General features: G+C 44.5%; 1 protein-coding gene across 1 annotated transcript in view; it reads left to right on the forward strand.

Moving 5' to 3' along the window:
• DOCK2 (dedicator of cytokinesis 2) overlaps positions 1 to 22,791 on the forward strand; it is a 426,319-nt gene that overhangs the window by 37,945 nt on the left and 365,583 nt on the right. The window contains exons 7-14 of the mRNA XM_082378747.1: positions 3,248 to 3,383; positions 6,063 to 6,217; positions 10,211 to 10,292; positions 15,540 to 15,675; positions 17,755 to 17,830; positions 19,608 to 19,684; positions 20,273 to 20,398; positions 21,639 to 21,763. Of these exons, the coding sequence (XP_082234873.1) occupies positions 3,248 to 3,383; positions 6,063 to 6,217; positions 10,211 to 10,292; positions 15,540 to 15,675; positions 17,755 to 17,830; positions 19,608 to 19,684; positions 20,273 to 20,398; positions 21,639 to 21,763 (913 nt within the window). The remainder of the gene's footprint in view (positions 1 to 3,247; positions 3,384 to 6,062; positions 6,218 to 10,210; positions 10,293 to 15,539; positions 15,676 to 17,754; positions 17,831 to 19,607; positions 19,685 to 20,272; positions 20,399 to 21,638; positions 21,764 to 22,791) is intronic.

Here is a 22,791-nt window from a genome sequence, read left to right on the forward strand (position 1 = left end):
GCCTGTCTCCCATGCTGTGTTGGGAGCTCCTCTAAGGCAGATTCATTTCTATGTACTGGGCATAGGATCTGCATGCAGTAGGTGAATGATGGTGAAAGGAGAAAGAGGGTCCTCCCTAAATCAGCCTCCCTCTACAGCATCGCCTGGGTCAGCACTGTGCTTTCAGTTTCAGTCAGTTGCCTTTGGGGAAGTGAGAGACATCTTCGGAGACCGAGGCCCTGAGCTAAGGGGCCCCTTGTTTCTTGCCTCGCTTCCCTGACGACTTCAGCTGGAAGTGAGAGAGATTTGGGCACCTTAAATTAATATAGGCCTGGTGTCTCGGGGGCTCAGAGCTCTGATATGGGTTAGGCAGCCTCCTGAAAACCAGAAGGCCAGATTTCAGGTCAGAGTGTCAGGAACAGCATGAGGACCATCAGCCTCAGGCTGTGAGAGTCAGGGAAGCAGGACTCTGAGTCTTGGAGGACTGGTCAGAATCAGCCTATTTCTTCCCCCAGAAATTCCATTCCTTCCTTCAGCCATCAAACTTCTTTCGAGCACCCGAGAAGCCCTCAGGACACAGACATTTACAAAATACAGCCTCTCTATGCAACAACAACAACAAAAGGCAAGCAAAGAGAACAAATAATAGCTTTCTGAGTGCTTACTGTCTGCCAGGTACAGTTTTAAGCACTTCCCATGCATTAACTCGGTTAAGTCTCGCGACGACTCTGTGAGGCAGGTACTATTATCATCCCTATTTCTTAGATGAGGAAATGGAGGCTCACAGGCTGATTAGGTCATTTTGCCCAAGATGCACTGGAATTTGAACCAGGTAGCTTGGCTCCAGAGTTCAAGCCCTTAACCACTGCGTTCTCCTGCCTCCTGAGGACTATGAGGATTAGTAAGAGAAAGAGAAGTAAACAGACAGTTGAGTAAGAAGTCATGCATTTCATGAGAGGAGGAAGCATGCACAAGAGGGTGGGAGGAGACAGGGCAGGGGGTGACACCTGCCCTGCATCACACAAGACTGGCAGGAATTATTAGGTGAAGAACTTTAGAGAAAGAGAGAGAAGCTGAGAGGAGCTGAGAGATGAGCATGAATATGGAGAGGAAGGTAGACAGGGGCTGGGATCTCGAGGGCCTGAGTGCCAGGTGGAAAAGTTCGGATTTGTCCAGAGAGCGATGGGGAGCCACAGAAAAAGCCATTTCTGTTTTCTTCACCTTAAAATTTTTTATTTTTTTGAAAAAGGCATACAGTGAGGACTTTCTCCCCTGCCCTCGTCTTGGGTTCATTTTATCACTTTCTTGAACAGAGAGAGCAGTGGGGCTACCTCCTAAGGAGAAACTGTCAGAATGCTCAGTTCTCCAAAATGAATGGTTTGCTGTCCTATTGGGAAGAAGCCTCTCCTGATCGTGGGTCATGGGAATCCCATCAATCCTGCCCCTTGTCTACTAAAGCTTCCAAGTTTCAAATGAAACTGGTAATGGACAAGCTCTTTGGTATCCAAGGAGTGAGGAATCCTCAAACGATTCCTTCAAATCCCAAGACAGCTGGACCCGGGAGAATGTTTTATTCATACATTTTAGAACGGAATCCACTTTGATAAATTTCGAAGAGAAAGGAGCTAGAGAGATCTCAGCATTAAATTACGTATTGGCTATGCTCCGTCTTTTCTCGGGTCGTGAGAGCCTCCGCTCAGCATTAGTTGAATACATTGATTCCCCCTTAGCGTCGCCCATCCAGCAGCATGGCTGTGCAACATTATGAGTCATATCTAGTTGGAAGTTAATTTCCTAATGAATGTGGACAAATGGGTGAACTTTGACTCCCTTCTGTTTGCATTTGGATGACATGAGAGATGTGCCTCTCAATCCAATTGTCAAATAAGAGATGAAAACATAGTCTCCTTCATCTGTCCTTGCTGCCCTGACCCTGTCTGGTGCTTGGTGGTAGTGGTGCCTAAGCAGGACCACCGTTGTTCCTCTCAGAGTCTCCATCAGCCCACCGCCCCCTCCCCTCTTTGTATGGACAACTGAGGTCCTCCATGTCAACATCAGGTGCAAAAGCAGCTTCAGGTTAGGACCTGTGCAAACATAACCCCCGTCCGCCAACCCAATGCTGCCTCTAAGAGCCTCCTATCTTGAAAGTATACCATAAAGGTCAAGAGTGCAGACTAGGATGCCATATTACTTTTTACTAGCTATGTGACCTGGAGTAAATTATCCTCAGTCTTTTCTTCATCTGTAAGATGCAGGTATTAATAGTACTTCCCTCACAGCGTTGTTACAAGAGTTAAATGCCTTAATATGTGTGAAGAATTTAAGGTACAGCTTATCACAAGTGCTATGTGAGTATTTTGCTGTTGCTAGTATTGATGCCAATCAGAATGGCAGATGCAGTTGAAACAAATCAATACCAAACAGGGAAAATCTTGTGACCTGGAAGTCACAGAGCTAAAGAACAAACTGTGGGTAGCAATATATCTGAGATTTCTCCCCCAACCACTGTTTTCAAGGTATCATTGAATAAGTGGTACATGAGTACCTTCTCTGCATATGTATTATATATCATACTATATTATGTTATATTATATAAACATTAAACAAATAGAGATAAGGCAAAATTCTCCCTTGACCCCTCCACCCCTCCTAGTCCCAGTGCCCTGCCTCTCCTCGTCCCAGTGCCCTGCCTCTCCTCACAGGCACGCATGTTGGTAGTTTGGTGCATTTTGTCCATACCTTTCTCTCTGTACATGCACCCAGGTAACATACCTGTCTTGGGTTCTTTGTTTGCTTGTTTTTTACTTAAAACACACTGTATGCATCTTTCCATGCTTGATTTTTTCTTCACTAATACATATCATTAAACATATCAAAACTATATCATATTTTTAAAACCCGACTACATAGAATTCCATTACAGATGACAGTTTATTTACCCATTCCCCCTTTCACCGACATTTTAGTTTTTTTCAACACTTTGCTGATGCAACACACATCCTTGTTCAAGTGTGGTTGTTTTTCTAAGTTCAGTATCACAGGAAATATGCATTAAAATTTTCTTAATACACACTACCACAGTACCTCCCAGAAAGGCTGAGCTACATCAGTGTGACTCACAGCTGTGTGCAAGTTTGTCTGTATAGAGCTGTGCTATGGGAGCCTATGATCCTCAGAAATCAGGTGAACTTTCTGGCAGAAACTTCTCACCAACGTTCTACAGGTTTCAGCCTCCCTTGATTTATCATCTCACATTTTTGCTTTTCAGAATCCTTGAGCTTGATCTGATTGTCAGAGATGAAGATGGAAATATCTTGGACCCTGATAATACCAGCGTCATCAGCTTGTTCCATGCACACGAAGAAGCAACTGATAAAATCACAGAGCGTATCAAGGAAGAGATGGTGAGCTTTGTGAACTAGGCTTGGCCAAATGAAGCAGGCTTTAGCACATCATAAGCTTAAAATAATAAGCTAATTAACCAGACTGTATATTATTCAAAGGGACATCTGTCCTACGACCTGAGATGATGAGTAACCACATGCATTTTATTGTGTTTTTGTACTTGGATCTTGATTCATTCCACAACCAACCCCCAGGTGGTTTAATGCCAGGCAAGTTTCCTATTCTCTCGGAGCTTTTATATTCCAGAGAGGAAAAAAGAAGAAATGTTAAAAAAGTAAATAAGTAAATAATTCCAGATGGCTAAAAAGCCATCAATTAGGGTTATGTGAATCAGAGTGAATCAGGAGCTATTTTAAAAGGTACCATCAGGAAAGGCCTCTCCCAGGAGGGACATCTGAGATGACACTTGTATAATGTGAAGGCAGCAGGCCTAGGGAGATCTGGGGACAAGATGTTCAATGCAGGGGGATCAGCAAGTGCAAAGGCCCCGAGGTAGGACTGAGTTCTGAATGTTCAAGGAGTAGAAAGGTCAGTATGGATGGGCCATAATGAACAGTGGAAGAGTGAAGGCAATGCTTTGGAGAGGTAGCTAGCAGGAGCCAGTTCTCAGAGGACCTAAGGGTCACGGGAAAGAGCTAAAATATTATTCCAACTGTGGTAAGAAGCCAATAAAAGATTCCAAGGAAACAATCTTTAAAGGTTAACATAATCTGATTTATATTTTTAAAAAATATTTTATCCACTGTGTATTAATTGAAAGCAACTTTATTTTCAGCTCTACTGAGATATAATTTTCATACAATAAAGTTAATTCATTTAAAATTACAGTCTAATGGATCTTATTAATACATAGTGTTGGGCAGACTCTACCTCAATCAAGGTATAGAATAGCTCCATGATCCTAAAAGTTTCTTTGTGTTCCTTTGCAGTCAACCCCCTTCCCCAGTCCCAAGCCCCAGGCAGCCCCTTTTGTGACTGTATTTTGTCTTCTCTAGAATTTAATATAAATGGAATCATATGTCTTTTTTTATAAATTTATTTATTTATTTTATATATATTTTTTATTTTTGGCTGCGTTGGGTCTTCGTTGCCGCATGTGGGCTTTCTCTATTTCCGGCAGGTGGGGGCTATTCTTTGATGTGGTGCGTGGGCTTCTCATTGCGGTGGCTTCTCTTGTTGTGGAGCACGGGCTCTAGGTGCGTGGGCTTCAGTAGTTGTGGCACGTGGGCTCAGTAGTTGTGGCGCACGGGCTTAGTTGTTCTGTGGCATGTGGGTTATTCCCAGACCAGGGCTTGAACCTGCATCCCCTGCATTGGCAGGCGGATTCTTAACTGCTGCGCCACCAGGGAAGTCCCATATGGTTTTTGTGTTTGACTTCTTTTACTCAGCATGCTGTTTTTGAAGTTCGTGTTGTTGTATGTATTAATGTTTTTTCCTTTTCATTGCTGAGTTGCTATACCATTGACCAGTTGCCAATAGTATATATCATTGATCAGTTGTTGAATATGTGGGTTATTTCTAATTCAGGACTATTATAACTAATAACACTATGAACATTTTCATATAAATCTTTGTGTGGGCATATGATTTTATTCTTTCTGGATAATAATCGTTGGAGCATATGATAAGTACATATTTAACTTTTTCAGGTACCGACATACTATTTCCCAAAAGGTCTGTACAATTTTGCATTCCCATCAGCAATCTATGGGAGTGCCAGTTCCTCTACATTCTTGTTAGCACTTGATATTGTCAGTCTTATAACTTTAGCCATTCTAGTGGTTGTGTAGTGGTATCTCACTGTTGTTTTGAATGTCCCTGAATGACTAGTGATTTTGAGCATCTCTTCATGTGCTTACTGGCCTTTACCATTTGTATCGTTTTTTTGTGAAGTGTTTGTTCAAATACCTTGCCCACTTTCATTGGGTTGATTTTCTTGTCATTGAGTTGTAAGAATTCTTTGTATATCCTGGATACAAATTCTTTATCAGATACATGTTTTGCAAATAAATTTTCTCCCGGTGTTTACCTGGCCTTTCATTTTCTTAAATGTGTCTTTCAAAAAGCAAAATTTTGGGCTTCCCTGGTGTCGCAGCGGTTGAGAATCTGCCTGCCAATGCAGGGGACACGAGTTCGAGCCCCGGTCTGGGAAGATCCCACATGCCGCGGAGCAACCGGGCCCGTGAGCCACAACTACTGAGCCTGCGTGTCTGGAGCCTGTGCTCCGCAACAAGAGAGGCCACGATAGTGAGAGGCCCGCGCACCGCGATGAAGAGTGGCCCCCGCTTGCCACAACTAGAGAAAGCCCTCGCACAGAAACGAAGACCCAGCACAGCCAAAAATAAATAAATTTATAAAAAAAAAAAAAAAAGCAAAATTTTTAGTTTTGATAAAGTCTGTTTAAGCATTTTTTTTCTTTTATAGTTTGTGCTTTTTATGACACTAAACTTTATGTGGAAGTCTGGGTCATTTGTGGTATTTCCCAAGATCAAGGCCAAGAGAGTCAAAGTGACTTGGCTCAGACAACAGGAGCTTTTGGTGGAAGGCCTGGATATAATGCTGAAATCTTTAGTCTTGAAACTTACATGATTCTTAATATTCAGGGCCATCTTTCTGTTGTCCTAAGTGGTGCTGGGCTAATTTTCTCCATTTTCCTCCCTTTTCCTTCCACCTCTCAGTCAAAAGATCAGCCTGATTATGGAATGTATTCCCGGATCTCCTCATCCCCTACCCACAGCCTCTATGTCTTTGTGAGAAACTTCGTGTGCAGAATTGGGGAAGACGCTGAGCTCTTCATGTCCCTCTATGACCCCAACAAGCAAATGGTCATAAGGTAAGTGTTCAACATTGCCTAACTTCTCTGTATTCGGGAGGTTGGAGTTGGCAGAGCTCAGAGTGCCTTTTCCTTCCACCATCACTTGTGGAGAAATTCCCACCCAGTAGAGAAACAGTCTAGCTGAGAATGTGGAAATAACTTCTTCTTTTAGGGTGTGGGAGTCAGGTGGAAATGTTACGTACACCACTTTTTTTTTTCCCAGAGTTGGGTTATGGTTGCACCATTGGGTTTTGTAAACAGTTTTTTGATTCCTGGAAGACAACCAGAAATAAGATTCAGACAGGTAGCACTGAATAGAATAAAAATACCTATTTTAAAAGGAGAGTTAAGAAATGAATGGTGAAAACACCCTGTCCTCAATGGCAGTAGCAGGCTAAGAGTGTGGGCTCTGGAATCTGCGTGGGTTCACATCGTGACCCCACCATTTACTCTTTCTTAACCTTGGGCACGTTGTTAATCTTTCTTAAGCCTGAGTTTCCCATTTGCAAAATGTAAGTGTCAACCTCACGGGGTCATTTCTTTTAGACTTTAATAAGAAAAAGCACAGGAAGCACAGGGCCTGGCACATGGTGCTCCAAGTGGCAGTGGTTATCATTGTTACTACCTTAATTAATTGTTCTTGGAAATGGAAAAAGTAAGGGAACTTCCAGGTACCTCAGCTCGAAGAAGGGAAAACACGTTTGGGAATCTCCAGAGGAAAAACTTTGATGTACTTCTGGCCCCCACTGCCAGCCCTGGCATCTGCTTGTGGCTCAGTCCATCCTTCCTCCCAGGTGACCTCTGCCTGTCCCCTCCAGTGGGGTTCTGAGCCAACACGTGGTCCTGTATTTGAGATCCCAGTTAACGCAGTACAGTGGGGCTGGGGCATGATCCTTCTGCTTCTGTGGAGAAAATGATATCTTCTTACCTTGGTTGTGTTGATGATTAAAGGAGATGACATACAGTTCCTACTGAATTATAAAATTCACTTTAGAAAATAATGGCTCTCTTGGAGACATTTATGAAACATAGAGGGGCTATCCATCTAAGAAGACGGAACTGAGGTCTGTATATGATCTCACATAATCGTCATTACTCCATGTGATTTGGGTGAGAAAATGAGGCTCAGAGAGGTCAGGTGACTTGCTCAAAGGCACATATATTTATAAATGGCAAGGCTGAGCTGTCTACCCAAGTCCATCTGACTCCAAAAATAAGCTAGTTTCCAGTTTAGTCTGTCACCAAGGAAAGAGTTATATCAAATATCCTCAGTGGTTCTCACCAGGGTCTTAGCACTGTTACGGTGGGAAAGCTATTCTTTATAGCAAACTTAAATCCCTAATTTAAAGAATGAGCCCAGCTCATCTGGCTAGGCCTCAGCAGACACTGTGAACAAGTGTTCCTGCTCCCTTAGAACCCACTTTGAGATGGTCTGCGTGTCGTAGGCCCCTTGCTGTTCCTGGTCAGCTGCTCCCAAGGCACCTGTGACAAAGATCCCGAAAGCACTCCCTGCCTCTCAGAAAACACAAGGATTCCTCATGGCTGAATTGACAAGGGTGCCTGGCCTGCTGGCTCATCTAAGTGATGGATGGCCTGAACCAGCTCTGTGGAGGGAGGCAATGGATCAGTGAGGTGGCAGCTCTGTTCCCCGATGTGCCACACCGAATGATGCGCTCGATGGGGCATGCCTGCATGATGCCTCTGGGAGTGCCAGAGACACAGGGAAGCCCTCAGAGAGTGAGGGCTGAGGAGGAGGGGACAAAGGGGCAGAACCCCCCCTCCCCCGCCCAAAGAATAAAGAATAAAGAAAAAAAGAGTAGAAAACAAAGAAAGAAGAGAAGAGGCATGATACAAGAAAGGGGCAGGGGAACTTGGAAGCACTCTCCAAGTCGGTCTGACTCTGGGTAGCTGTTCTTTCCCTAAGAAACCAAATTTCTCCATTCCTGCCTTCCCTAGCCAGGGTGTGCCTACAGTGAGCCACAGGCAAGTTAGGGTATCCTCAGTGTGGCCCAGATGTGAGCTGGGGAGAATTTGGCTGGGACCAACCTTTCAGTATTGCAATGAACGATGGTCCGATTCCAATGGATGCCTGCAGAGATTTGGTTTGGGAAACTTAAGATAAATTTTGGTAGTACAAAAAAGCAGCAGTTCAGGCATCAGGCCAGTGGCAAGGCTAATTTCCAAAAGGAGCTCAAGAAAGAGTTGGAATGGTTCTACCTCTTCCCCTGAGGAGGGTGTCATGTGGAAGAGGTCTTACCTGTCTTGGTGCCAGGTAGGCCTTCAGATTTACCACCCAGGTCTTCCTGGGCAAAGATGGATGGGGCCAGCTCAGCCCTCTAAATTGCTTTTCTGATTTATGATTCTATTTCCCCTAGAAGAAAATTGCTGGTGCCTAGTGTTTAGACCTAGCAGGCTAGTTCTCTACTGGACATGCTACATGTGATTAAAGGTCCTGGGAGATACCCAGGTATTTCACTATGACAGTCCAGAAATAACCAATGGAAAATAATTTAAAAAATTTTTGCGGGGGATGGAGCCTTGGAGGCTTCCTGGTTATTTTGCTGAAAATTCCACTAAAAATTTTAGATCTTACTAAAAAAAACAAAGTACATTTGACTTGATTAAATTTTAACCATTGGTTAATCTGGGACTGTGTTCTTTTTGTTGCAAGTTCTATTTCCCCCTTGAACCTTGCTCAGACTGCTCTTAATAGTCTTCTAGGGGTGAGTGGAGAGAAAAGAACAAGGCATCAGAGAGAACAAACCTCTAGAAAGAAGGCAATTCCCTTTAACTTTGCTGACTTCTCTTATTATGCCTTTTTTGGGCTGACTTGGTTTTTGAGTTTTATTTTGTTTGTATCCTAATTCAAGATAACAGGCATTTATTTAGAACCAACGATATGCTCCTGGATGGCATGGAAAACTGAATGACTCAACTCAGCAAACTATACCAAGCTTCTCCTAAGTTAAAGAAGTGCTAGATTTCCTGATCTTGCCGATGCAGCTAGACTGACTAGTATGAACCACACAGGGTTGTGTGTATGATTGCTAGAAGATGTGTATTGATAAATGATCAGATGTCAGAACTGTGTGACTGCCCTTCATAAAACCTGTCAGTGGGTTCTCATTACTATCAGGATCAAGTCAAAATCCCTGAATGGCCTATAAAGCCTACATGGGCTGGCCTATCTTTCTAATTTTTCTCTTACCACTTTCCCCTTGGATCTATTTTTTAGGTGCATCAAGCTCCGTCCTGTCTCAGGGCCTTTGCATGCATGTTTGCTTTGCCTGAAACATTTCCCTTTCCCACTCTCTTTTTCCTGACCAACTTTATTTACATGTCACATCCTCAGCAAAGACTTCCCTAACCACCCAGGCTAGGCATGGTTCTTCTGATACACATTCTCACAACACCCTGAACTTTTTCTTTGTAGCATGATTGCATATAAATAGTTGCCACGACTGCATTTAAATCATTACTTAAGTGTATCTCAGATAATGGCTAAGGCCCTCTATGGTCCATCACAGTGTGACATTCCTTCAAGGAAACGGTCCGACATCTAATGGATAATTTAAAATAATTCAAATCTTTACTCAATCTTGAAAGGGGAATAGGGTGGGAAGGACAAATACATTCTTAATGCCCAGCAAAACATACAAAAATCCTTTCCCTCTCACTCCTGCCACTCTTTATCACCTCTACAGAGATTGCTGCTGCTCCTCAAAAATATTAGATAGCTGGGTTAGAATTTGCTTACTAGATGGGGGAGGGAAAGAGGTTGTGAATACCAAATGTTAGTAATTCCTTACCCCTGCTTGTCTAACGTCTGTCTCCCTGACGGGACTGTGATCTCCTGGAGGGAGGGACAGACGGGGAGAGCCTGTCTCAGACACTCCCATGTCCCCAGTTGCCAGCGTGGTGCTGGGCGCATAGCAGAGGCTCGGTGAATATTTTTACCTTATGAATACTGAGACCCCTAGCAGTAATGGGTTGCCACTCCTCTTCCCACAGTGAGAACTACCTGGTGCGATGGGGCAGCAGGGGCTTCCCAAAGGAGATCGAGATGCTCAACAACCTGAAGGTGGTCTTCACGGTAGGTGTGCACTGTCCTCTTGTACCACATCCCATACTCACAGACATGATCTTGGAGAGGGGGCTGGTCAGGTGGTCAGGAGGGAGCGTGGCCTTGGTGCAGAGCTGTGTTCTGGGCTTTTTGTAAAAGGAAGCTATTGGGAAGATGGACCTCCTCCTTGCTGTCTCTTCCTCGCTCCCTATCTTTCTCACCCATGTGTACACAACGCAGAGCACTGTGTAAACAAGCACAAACCTCTTCCAGCAATAATGTCTAGGTGAACTAGGTACAGCAGCTACTCTGATTTTCTGGTTAATTCATGGTTAACTTGAGTTCCTGACTTTGGTTCAGGCCGTCTAAAAACCTTTCCAAAATACATCAGATTAAAAAAGGCCTTCCTAGAACATTGACTGCCTTGGTAAATTAGGCATTCTGAACATAATTAAGTCATAGATGACTAAAGATCTTACGATTCCCTGGGATCATCCTTCTAAATACCAATACTCACCAGGCAAGACATAACACAGAAATGTTGAAACCAGTTGCTATTTGGATGATTTATTTCTGAGAGTGAACTGGCTTTTTAGTTCTAGAAAGGAGAAACAGTGGAAAGAAGGAGATAAGAGTTATCATTTCCAGCAGAAACCCCTCTCTTCTCCTGTTTTCACCGAGTTGTGTTCAGAGTATGATCTTAAGATATCTAAGGATATTGGTGTTTTCTGCAAGCGTCTCTGGGGAGAAGAGCATTTATGAGATTTTTCACTGTGTCACCTGTGTTAGCAAGAGAGATTACAGAGGAGGAGCGAGGGAGGGGTTTGGGCATTACAGAGTGACCGACATGCTGGATTAACCTACCTTGCTCCACAATAATTTTCCAGTTACAGGCCATTAAGTTCTATGTCTTATGTTATGTTACAATTAGATTGGAGCGCAGCTGATTTATTTTGTTTGTTATTTCCTGAAAAATGGGCTAGAGGCACGGAATAAGATCATAGATCCTAATTGCTTAGACAAAGTTTTCTTGGCATATATAAATGTGCCTCAATGCCGTTTGTCTATTATTAGTTAGAAGGAGGAGCCTATTTATTTTCTTGATAAATAGGAGAGTCCCACAGGGCTTCCTGATTAAACCAAGAGACAGATGTTTCACAAGAGGGAGAGGGACAGGGAATCAATCAGTGGTTCCTTTTGCAGAGAACCAATTCATGATGTAAACGTGCAGGAAAGGTCATCAGTAAATTTGTGTCGCTCAATAATAATGAGAATGTGATCCTGCCTTTGTGGAATTCTGCCTGTGCCACCACCTCTTCTTCACACAGCAAACGAACTTGAGAGCCTTGGTTGACTGGCTTAATGGGTTGACACTTCTCTTGAAATGATGGGAATCTTCATTTCAGGACAAGGAATGTCATGGTGCTCTAGCTTCTTTTACTGATTCAAGAGCTACCCAATGAGCACCTACTGTGTGTAAGCTCTGTGCTGTATCTGGGGTTACAGCAGTGAGTAAGCTGATAGGCTCCTGCCCTCAGGGTGTGATGGGGGGAATTCAGAAAATAATTAAATGAATACATAAACAAGAGAGATCTCAGAAGGCAATCCATGCAATGCAGATAATTAAAACAGGGTGATGTGATGGCGTTTGACTGGGAATTACTTTCAACTGGGCATTGAGGTGATGTTTAAGTTAGATATGAGATACGACTTGGCAGGCACATGCCTTGCTGGCCGCATTTCTCTTGTCTCTGGATGTCAGCTCTTCCTAGTTTCCTCTTTGGAGACAGAGCCCGAGGAGCTGGCACGTGGGTTGGGCTGATGGTGGATTTCCCTTCTGTCTGCTTTATGAGCATTCACCCTCCATGGCCCTGTAAGAGGAAAGCGCATATACCGCGAGGTTTCCTAAGACTTTGCCCAGTTTGGGGGTTGCTGCTAACACATGGGGGACAAGACTGAACAGTAAAAGGAACACTAATGAATTACTAGATCAGGTAACACGTGTTTTAAGTTTCATTTAAGTTTCGTGTCTCAGCTTCCCCGAATGTTTGAGTTTTGTGAGGCCCAAGTGAGAATGATTGGGAGACACCACAGACTGAAGCCTAGTTCTGAGATAGCCTGTTTATACACTCTCCAGAGAATGACCTGTGTTCAAGCCTTTTTACTTGCTCTCATAGCAATAAGCTTCTCTAGTACCAAGGGCCTCTGATGAGGAAGCTCTTAAAGATCTGGTGTCTTCTTTTGAGCAAGTGAAATTTTTTCAGAGAAGAGGAATGGAAAAAGGACTTACCTAGGAATCTTAAATGGTTATCTAGTGTATTAATTTGCTAGGGCTGTCATTACAAAGTACCATAGATGGGGTAGCTTAAACAGTAGAAATTTATTTTCTCACAGTTCCGGTAGCTGGAAGTCCAAGATCAAGGTGTTGGCAGTTTTGGTTTCTTCTGAGGCCTCTCTCCTTGGCTTGCAGATGGCCACCTTCTCCTTGTGTGTTCATGTGACTGTCCTTCTGCATGTCTGTGTCCTAAACTCCTCTTATCAGGACACGAGTCATACTGGATTAGAGCTTACCCTAATGACCTCATTTTAGCTTAATCACCTCTTTAAATGCCCTGTCTGCAAATACAGTCACATTCTGAGACATGAAGGGGTCAGCATATGAGTTTGGGGGAGACATAATTCATCCCATAACGTTTAGGAAGGAACCTGTCAGGTGGCAGGGCTTCTGTGTCTCTGGAATGCCTCTGAAAGATACCAATATAGATATTTCAAAAATATAAAAAATCCTAATGGTAGGAGAGAAGTAATTAGGGATGGAGGTCATTGTGAGGGAAGCAGGACTTGAGCTATTAAAGATGGAAAGGATTTGGATATATAGAGGAATAAGGGGTAAACTTTAGAGGCGGAGGTACAGATGGGGGGCTTAGGAAGAAAGACCTAGAGTTGAAAGTGAACATTGTGTGTTTGTGGAACAATAAAGAAATCTTTGTGACAAAAATAGAGTACTTGCACGCGGAGAATAGTGGGGAATCAGTGGGATAGGACAGCTGGAAATATGTTTTGTCTAGGACATTTCATTCAGCTGGGGAAAACTAGCACTAACAGGGTAGCAAGTAGCGAGCTATTAACATTGTTGCGGGGAGAGAAATGAAATGATGAACGTGGCTCGTAAAGATGAGTTTCAGGGGGATTTCAGGGTGGGTTGGAGGAAGGAGTCAGGCAGGCCAGAGAAGAGGCTGTCCCACCATCTGGATGTGAGATAACTGGAATCTCAAACTCAGTTGCCTACTGGGCAAGGCGGGAAATGCAAATGAGTGGAGGGGCTTCCTTGGTCAGAAAGCCGCCTCTCCCCTACCTTCCCTCTCTCCCTGCCCAGTGGGGAGACTTGGGAGAGTGGAGAAGCAGCTGGCCATTCCTCCAGCTTTGAAAGGACAGCCCTTGTATCAGTGAAGATTCTCCAGGGAAGCTGAACCAGGAAGATACGTAAATAGGTAGATTTGTTGTAAGGATTTGGCTCATGTGATTGTGGGGGCCGACAGGTTTGAAATCTGTAGGGCTGGACGGCAGGCTGGAAGCTCAGGGAGGATTTCTATACTCTAGTCTTGAGGCAGAATTCCTTCTTCGCTGGGAAACCTCACGTTCTGTTCTTAAGACCTTCAACTGATTGGATGAGGCCCACGTACATTATGGAAGGTGTGTCCTTTACTTAAAGTTAACTGATTGTAGATGCTAATCAGACCTACAAAATACCTCACAGCAACATCCAGACTAGTGTTTGATCAGGCAACTAGGCAGCATAGCCTGTCCACGTTGACACATAAACCCCCAAGCAGGAAGGTGTGGACCACTTTGAGGCCATGTCTTGTTCCCAGAGACTCTGCACACCCCTCCCTCTTCTTCCCACACCAGCCACGGTGAGAGGCTGGGGATGGCGGCTTTACCCAGGCCCTGGCTCTGATGTCAGCTGACAGGCTGCTCCCAGTACCTATGCCTGCGTGAGGATTAACTCAGAAGAGAAGCGACTATTCTCTAGTGAGGCCAGGCCCCGGGATCTCTGCTCTGATGCCAACAACATGCCTTGACATCCCTTCTGCAGCTGATCTCAGCTGGAAGGGGGTGCCAGGAACACTGAAGCTTTTAGATTTGAACAGGGCACTTGAGTGCTGAGGTAGTCCAGGTGGTTTCCCCTCCTGTGTGCCTTTGGATGGTGAAGGAAATGTATTGTGGTGGTTAGGTTGATGGACTTTGGGGTCAGAGTGACCGGACAGTGTCTGCAAGGACTGAGGTCATGTCCTCGGGGAAGACCCTTATCTTCTTTGTGTCTCAGTTTCCCCATATGTCAAATGGGGCTGCAGTAATAGTATTAGTGATGGGACTTTGGAGTGTTGTGAAAGATCAAATAAGACGATGATTTGTGCAACACTGAGCACAGGGCTTGAGACGTCAGGGTAGTTCACAGTTTCAGCGTTCCTCCTCCTGAGCCCACAGTTGAGTGTAATTTCCTGTCCCCCTTGCAGTTAGGTGTGGCCGCGGCCCTTGCTTTGGCCACTGAAATGGGAGCGGAAGTGATATGCCTCTCTTCTGGGTGGGAGCTTTAAGAGCCAGTGAGTGATTTGCCCCGTTACCTTCCCCTGCTCTGGGGACGGTGAATGCACCTATTGTGACAGGATAGATCCTCCATCAGCCAGGGGCCCAGAGTGAGTGAGTGGAGCCCCTGCCCATCTGCACTGGACCGGTAGCCTGAGCTGGAAATAAACCCTGTTGTGTTAGAAGCTCTTGGATATTGGGGTTGTTTGGTGTCACAACAACCCGACCCCGAGTGATATACATGCATTAGGTGCTCGGTAAACGGTGATTGTTAGGATTTTTCCTTCTTCCTTTTGCCTTCTCCCTCAGAGGTGCTGAGCAATGACGAGGTGGATGGAGTCATTTGCAGCAAATGCTATTTTTGGATACATCAGCTGGCATATAGGGACGGCTACCTATACAACTGATGCTGTACCTCTGTCCTTCTCTTCCCATCAGTTTGAGGTGGAAGAGTCAGGATTGAACACCAGAGCCCTGTCACCCAGTTTCCTTTCCAAAACTCACCTTTCTTATGTGTGAAACGGGGGTGATAGTTTTGTTTCCCAGGACTAATTTTATGATTGGTCCATGTATGCTAAGTGCTAAGCACCAACCTCCCCCCACCCCCCGAGTTTACTATTACTGAGTTTGCTTTTCTACTTTTTGTTCATCAGACACATGATGTGTAACTATTCGTTTCCTGCCTTACAGGATCTTGGAAACAAAGACCTCAACAGGGATAAAATTTACTTGATTTGTCAAATAGTCCGAGTTGGGAAGATGGATCTTAAGGATACGAACACGAAGAAATGCACGCAGGGACTGAGGCGGCCTTTTGGGGTGGCAGGTAATGACACACCACACAGCACTAACTGTTACTGGAGTGCACATTTTATATGACTGAATTTTGAAGATTTTTTTTCATTCGCTCTCCTCCTTGCCTTCCCCGCTCAAAAACTTAGGCCAGACAACCCCTAATACCTACATTTCTTGTGACTAAATCAAAACAATTGGTAACTAAGTCTAGATTTATGATGAAGACGGTGAATAATGGAATCCCCGTGTCTGGAGCAGAGCACTGGGACCACAGTGCAGTCTGAGCAGTCGGCGCCTTCACTCCCCAGCACAGTGAAAAAGGAAGAACAATATAGGTGGGATCTAGTTATGAGGAGCAAATCATTTTAAAAAAAATATCCAGGACAGGAAATGCAGTTACACAGAATGAGTCACCCACCACACATCTAAACTCCAGACGGAAGTGGACGTGTGGAGAGCTGGCATAACCCAGTGAGGCTGCTTCACCTCCACATTCCTTTCCAAGCCTTAGCTCTCTTGGGGGTTTCCAAGACTTCATCATTCTTGTCCCACTTTTACAGTTTTTGTTATATTTGACTATCCCTTGCACTATTATTTACCCAATATATTTTCTTTTAAGGAACCTTCTTTATTTAAACTGAAGTGCATTTTTTTTTCTTAAAAGACAATTTAAATACCTGTGGAAATAGCAATTCGATATGCAAGTTTTACTTCTTTTTATTAAAGTGTAACATTTTAGTTGTGTACCATTTATAATCCTTGTATACCATATCTAAACCCAGTGTTTCAGGTTTCTCACTTCAGGACACCCTGATCTTCTGTTATCACAAACCAGCTGGCTGTCCAGTGAGTCCCCCTGGCACTGCTTGCAAAGTGGCGAAGTGGAAGAAGTTAGCTTATACTGAGCCAGCTGGTGTTTCAACTTAACGTTATTGCTAGCTAGCTAGCTAGGCGATCTTGGACAAGCATATTCCCCAGGACCTTAGTTTCATTATCTGCAAAATGAGGGACTTGGACCTGGTTGATCCATGACTTGGTCTAAATTCTCTGATTCTATATGAGGGACACTTTTGGCATCACAATGTCCCTGTTAAGGCAGTGAGGGTCCTTCAGCCTTACTGCAAAGTGTGTCTTTGTCTCCAAGTGTAGCTGGCTCTCTCTTTTGGTTTCAGGTGACAGCAATCTGGTGTAACTGAAAGGTTTAGGAATAGATTGCTTCAGGCATAGCTGGATCCAGGAACTCAAATGAATTTACAGTATGAAAAACTCTGGAGCCAGAGGGAGATGGTTCTACCCAAATCATTCTCACTGAGAATGGGCAAGGGGGGTTCTGTTCATCAGAGAGAATGGATGCTGGTCAAGTTCAAATAACAGTTTCCCCTCCCTCTCTCAGTTCCCTAACTCCTCTCTTGAGCTAGATGCAATCACTAGTTGATTATTACCCATGCAGTTTTAATGGCTCCCTGACTGGGGCCTGGAGTGTTTGAGGAATGTCATGCTACTAGGGTTTTGGCTCTATTTGGCTAGCATGTCTCAGTGCTCCTCCCCCTGCCCCCATTGCTATAATCCCTGCTCTGGTGCAGGAGTTCTTTACCTTGGTTTTTTATGGACCTTCAGTGGCTGATTTAAAGAGAAATTTCAGAGGAGCTAGGATCCCTCTGGAAATGCAGGGTTCAAGGATCCACAGATAACGTGTCTGTGCATATGAGCACGTTTACGAAAAGAGGGTGAATAAGTCTTCGGATCCCACAGGGTGTCACCGCGCTTGGGTTTTGTCAGCACAGTAAACATCCAATACAGATATGTCAGATCCAAACCTAATTGCTTAATTCCATAAGCACGGCTCTGACTCTTTCCTTTTGGCCTCTGCCAAGTCCTGGGTTCTTGGATGCTTCCCTGACTGTTGACCTCCCAGCCCGGTTTGCCCAGAGGCGTTTGCCAGTTGTTGCCTGTGATGAATCCTTGCTGTCTGTATATTGTCTCATGCTGGCTTGCTTGCCTTTTTAGGCTTGCCTGTCCCAGCCTCCTGCCCTACAAGCTCATCCCGTTGTCACCCTTTCCTGGGAGCAAGAGGGCTTAAACCATTAATTCATTTCTCTTTTCTTTCTAGTTATGGATATAACAGACATCATCAAGGGGAAAGCAGAGAGTGATGAAGAAAAGCAGCACTTCATCCCTTTTCACCCGTGAGAGATTTCCCATTTCTTTCCATTCTCTGAAACCACATCCTTTCTGATTGAGGGCCATACAAAAGCAGGGTGAACTGATTGCCTGAGTTGATGATAGCCCAGGTAGGACCTCCCAGGAGGAGGGCAGGTTGAGAATGATGGTCTCAGTGCTCAGGCATTCAAAACCAAGCAGCTTAGACAAAGAACTATTAAAAATCAACCATAAGAAAATAACCCAGTTTAAAAGTGGGCCAAAGACCTTAACAGACACCTTACCAAAGTAGACATACAAATGGCAAATAAGCACGTGAAAAGATGTTCCGCATCAAATGTCATCAGGGAAATGCAAATTCAAACAACAATGAGATAACTACTACATACCCATCAGAGTGGCCAAAATCCAGAACACTAACAACACCAAAATACTGTTGAGGATGTGGAGCACCAGATATTCTTAACACATTGCTGGTGGGAATGCAAAATGGTACAGCTACTTTGGAAGGCAGTTTGTCGGTTTCTTATAAAATTAAACATACTCTTACCATATGATCCAACAGTCATGCTTCTTGGTATTTACTCAAAGAAGTTGAAAATATGTCCACACAAAAACCTGCACACAAATGTTTATAGCAGCTTTATTCATAATTGCCCAAACTTGGAAGCAACCAAGACGTCCTTCAGTAGGTGAATGGATAAATAAACTGTGGTACATTCAAGACAATGGAATACCATTCAGAACTAAGAAGAAATGAGCTCTTAAGCCACGAAAAGACATGGAGGAACCTTAAATGTATATTACAAGTGAAAGAAGCCAATCTGAGAAGGCTACATACTGTATGATTTCAACTATATGACATTCTGGAAAAGGCAAAACTATGGAGACAACAAAGAGATGAGTAGTTATCAGGAGTGTGGGAGGGATGGATATATGTTATTATATAATTTGTCCCAACCTATTGAATGTACACCACCAAGATTGAACCCTTAGATAAACTGTGAATTTTGGGTGAAACAAAAAAACGCAACCAGCTTCTCACCTATTCATTCATCAGATGTTATTTATTCAACGGACTTTGACTGAAGGCTGGCAGAGGGCCGGGCGTTGTGCCAGGCGTAGGGGGATGAGGTGGGGAACAAGGTCGACGTGGCCCTGTCTTCCTGAAGCTTATATTTAGATGCAGAATTAAATGAACAAAAGATTAAGTATGACAGGGACCATGAAGCTGTGAAGCAGCAGCGTATCAGGAGCATATAACAGGAAATCAGAACCTAATTCTTGTGGGTACAAATATCCATGACTTTAGAGGAGGGTAGTGAGGAGGGTGAATATCCTTTCCTTGATCTAAAACAAGTCTGAGAAAGCAGGACCCCCAGTTTGAGAACTTTGTCCTCGTTTGTCTAAGGGGGATGGTGCTTTGTTACAGATAATGAGGTCAGTGACACTAAGTCATGTGATTAGGACTTAGCATGAGCAGCTAAAGCCTTTTCCGCCTTGCTGAGCAGATACTCATTTTGAGGGCTTGGGAATCCTTCCTTTTTAAGAGTCTTCCTAGGAATAAAAATGGCCTCTACTTGTAGCATTGGTATTCCCCAAATTTCAGAGCCATGTTGCTTTGTGAAAAAGAGAGATGTGCTTCTTGATGGCAGGTACACTCTCTGAGCTGACATGGGCGGGCTCACTTTTCACCTAAGGTGTACGGAGGGGTTGGGCAGCTTTCTGGAGCTCCTGGAACCACAAGGTAGGGACCCCATGAGGGTACCATGCAAGTATTTTGTGCTCTCTTTTCCTTTCTAGGGTGACAGCTGAGAATGACTTCCTGCACAGCCTGCTGGGCAAAGTCACAGCCTCCAAGGGAGACAGCGGAGGGCAAGGTAGAGTGCCAACAGGCCAAGTGGGCTGGGCCTGACTTCAGCTTGAGATCCCTTGGTTCTGTGGCAAACAGATCAAACTGCTAAACCCTGGGAAACATAGCCTTCCTTCCAGACAGACCATTGTGAAGAATGGGGGAGTGTGATCTACAGAGCTGGAAATCTCTAAATGGGAAGCAGAAGGAGGCATGTCCTAGTGCCTGAAGGAAGAAAGGAGTTGGTATAGCCTATCTCCTATGTGTCAGGCGCTGTAAAATGTTTCCTTGTTCAATTTCATCCTTCCCACGGTCCTGTGAGGTAGATGGTATCAAACCCACTTTACAAAGTCTGAGTTTAGAGGGGTGCAGTGATTGGACGGAAGCTGACCCCTGCTAGGAGTAACCTGTGGGATTTCAGTTGGAGGTGTCTTGCTCCAGAGCCCCTCTGCACCCTGCCTTGCATCCTCCCCCGGGGCTGGGTCACTGCATCTGTGGCCGCTTGTCTCTGCTTCCATGGTCTCCTCCAGAGAGAGACCAAGGGGAGAGATGATGGGAGGGCGAGGCTGAGGGAACACCTTGAAGTTGACTCTTCACCATGAGTGTTCCCTTCCAGGCCTCTGGGTGACCATGAAGATGCTTGTGGGTGACATCATTCAGATCCGCAAGGACTACCCACACCTGGTGGACAGGACCACCGTGGTGGCCAGGAAGCTGGGCTTCCCGGAGATCATCATGCCAGGTTCTCCTTCCCCCTGGGTGGGGCTGGGGGTGGTCTAGCTAGTGTGATCCATTTTCTTTTTAAAGAGTCAACTACTTCTTTTCTACTGCTTTTCTCTATTTCTGTCTCTGAAGGTAACCACTGAAAACAATTGTTGTATGTCCAAAAATCTTCTATGCATTCACATAATAAACACAAACACATAAATATACACACATGCACCCCCCCCCCAACAAATGGGAATCACACTTCATATACTTTATATACCATTACTTATTATACTTCACATAGCGTTCTGCAGCTCACTTCTCGCTTAATAATTTATCATGGACATCCTTTCCACTTTACTACACGTGGAATAATTTCACTCCTTCTGGGGTGAATGTTGACATTCTCTTAAATTGCAAAGCTATTTTTTTATTTATTACCAAAAGAGTCCACGCTCATTGTAAAATGTCCAAATGGCATGAAAAGGTTTAAAGTGAAACCTTAAAAGCTCTCTCAAATCTTTGTCTCCAGAAGTAACCACGATACGTATTTTCCAAATGTGTATGTAATAAAAGGAAGTAAATGGGACTGCATGATAACACTCTTTTGAAACTTCCCTCTTTGTCTTAAACTTGAGTCTAGGACTTGTGTCCATAACCACTCTCGCTGACTTACCCCTTCTTTCCACAGTTGCATGGTGGTCCACTGGTGTTGTAATTGATCTATGCCTGCTTTACTGAGACATCAACCCCTTGTGCATTCCCCTGTAGGGTTTTCAGCTATCACCCCCCCCCCCCCATTCCTGAAGACCCTCCACACCTCGTCCCTCACCCCATCCGTGTTCCTCGGACACAGATAGAAAGTCATTCTGTCTGCTTCTGCACAGTAAGAGATCTGTGGAGAGAACCGTCTGTGCTTGTTATTCATGCACCAAGATCAATCCAATTGGAGTTTGCCTTTGCCTTCCCAGAAGGTGTCACTAGAGGATGAAAATTAAATGATTTTTAATGGAGAAAAAAATACGGCCAGTCGTGACCATCCTACCTCCCTCTTTGCAACTAATTTCCTACTGTTCCTCCATCCTCTTGTTACCTACTGCTCCAGCCTCCCTGATGAAGTAAAAATGCTTTTCCAAATCGTTCTGATTTTAACTTCATTAATAGAAGTTAATGAAGTGTGGCACTTCCACCAGCTCCCCAACTCCCCGCGCCCTCTAGTCAGTGCCTCTCCTGCTACACAGACTCCAACTGTTGTCTCTCTCCCTGTGCCACAGGGGACGTCAGGAACGACATCTACATCACTCTCTTACAAGGTGACTTTGACAAGTACAACAAGACCACTCAGAGGAATGTGGAAGTGATCATGTGTGTGTGCGCGGAGGATGGCAAAACGCTTCCTGTAAGGGACCCTGCTGTTGCTCTGGGTGACAGGGCTCCCCTAGGGTGCCTCTGTTCATAAAGATTTTCTTTTCCCGTTCAGCTCCTGCTCTCTAAATGCCAGGTGCCTGCAGGGTGGTGTTGAGTAAGGTGATCTACACCTTTAGAGCTTGACTGGCACAGTAGCCCGTAATAAGACCTGGTGGTGTTCTTTCTTTACACCAAAGCAGTTGGCTTTTCAGTGTCTGTCCCTTTCCTTTCATGACCTCTTCTTCTTCTTTTTTTTGCTTGGCACCTCAGTTTGTAGGTTAGCTTTTCACAGTTAAAATGTTGTTCTCATCGAAACCTGAGCTGGTTTATTCAGGCAAAATTCCATGGCAAGGAAAAGGATCAATACAGAGCCTTGGGCTGGTGTGAAGACTCAGGATGTCCTCAAAACAGACATTCCCAACACTTAATCTAACTCCCTAGCACTCAGCCAGACATTCTGGTGGAAAGCCTTATCAGTAAATTGGTCTCCAGAGGGCCAGCAGAGTGAATTCAAGAATGCAAAGCATATTGCTATATTTATACAGCATATGTCCTGTGTAATATTTGTCATGTGTGTCTACATTTATTTACTTATATTTCCTTTAAGGTTGTCAGCAGTTGTGTCCAGTGTGTGGGAGGGTTTTGCTTCTCAATGTCTCCTTTCAGAGTACTTAGCTGAAAGTAAAATCAGCTCTCAGCAGAAGTTTCAGCGTGGGCAGATATTCCTCTTAGGCCGCAGTAGGTGATCAGATAGCACAGGAGGGTAGGGGTGTGAATACTGATAGATCTTCTGCTTCAGCCTGGGGGCCTGGAGACCAGGCAGATTTTGCTACCCCTACCTACGAGTAACTGGCATTCACAGAGGCATTGCTACGTGCCAGGGACTGTGGTAAGTATGATGCATTACTGTTATTTTCCCCATTTTTACAGAGGGGGAAACTAAACCTTTGTCAAGTGAAACAGCTTTCCCAGGGTCATAAAGTTAGTAGTGTACGGCAGAGATGGGGTTTGGTTTCTCAG

This window comes from Balaenoptera borealis (assembly GCF_965194805.1).
Source record: "Balaenoptera borealis genome assembly, chromosome: 2".
NCBI lineage: Eukaryota > Metazoa > Chordata > Mammalia > Artiodactyla > Balaenopteridae > Balaenoptera > Balaenoptera borealis.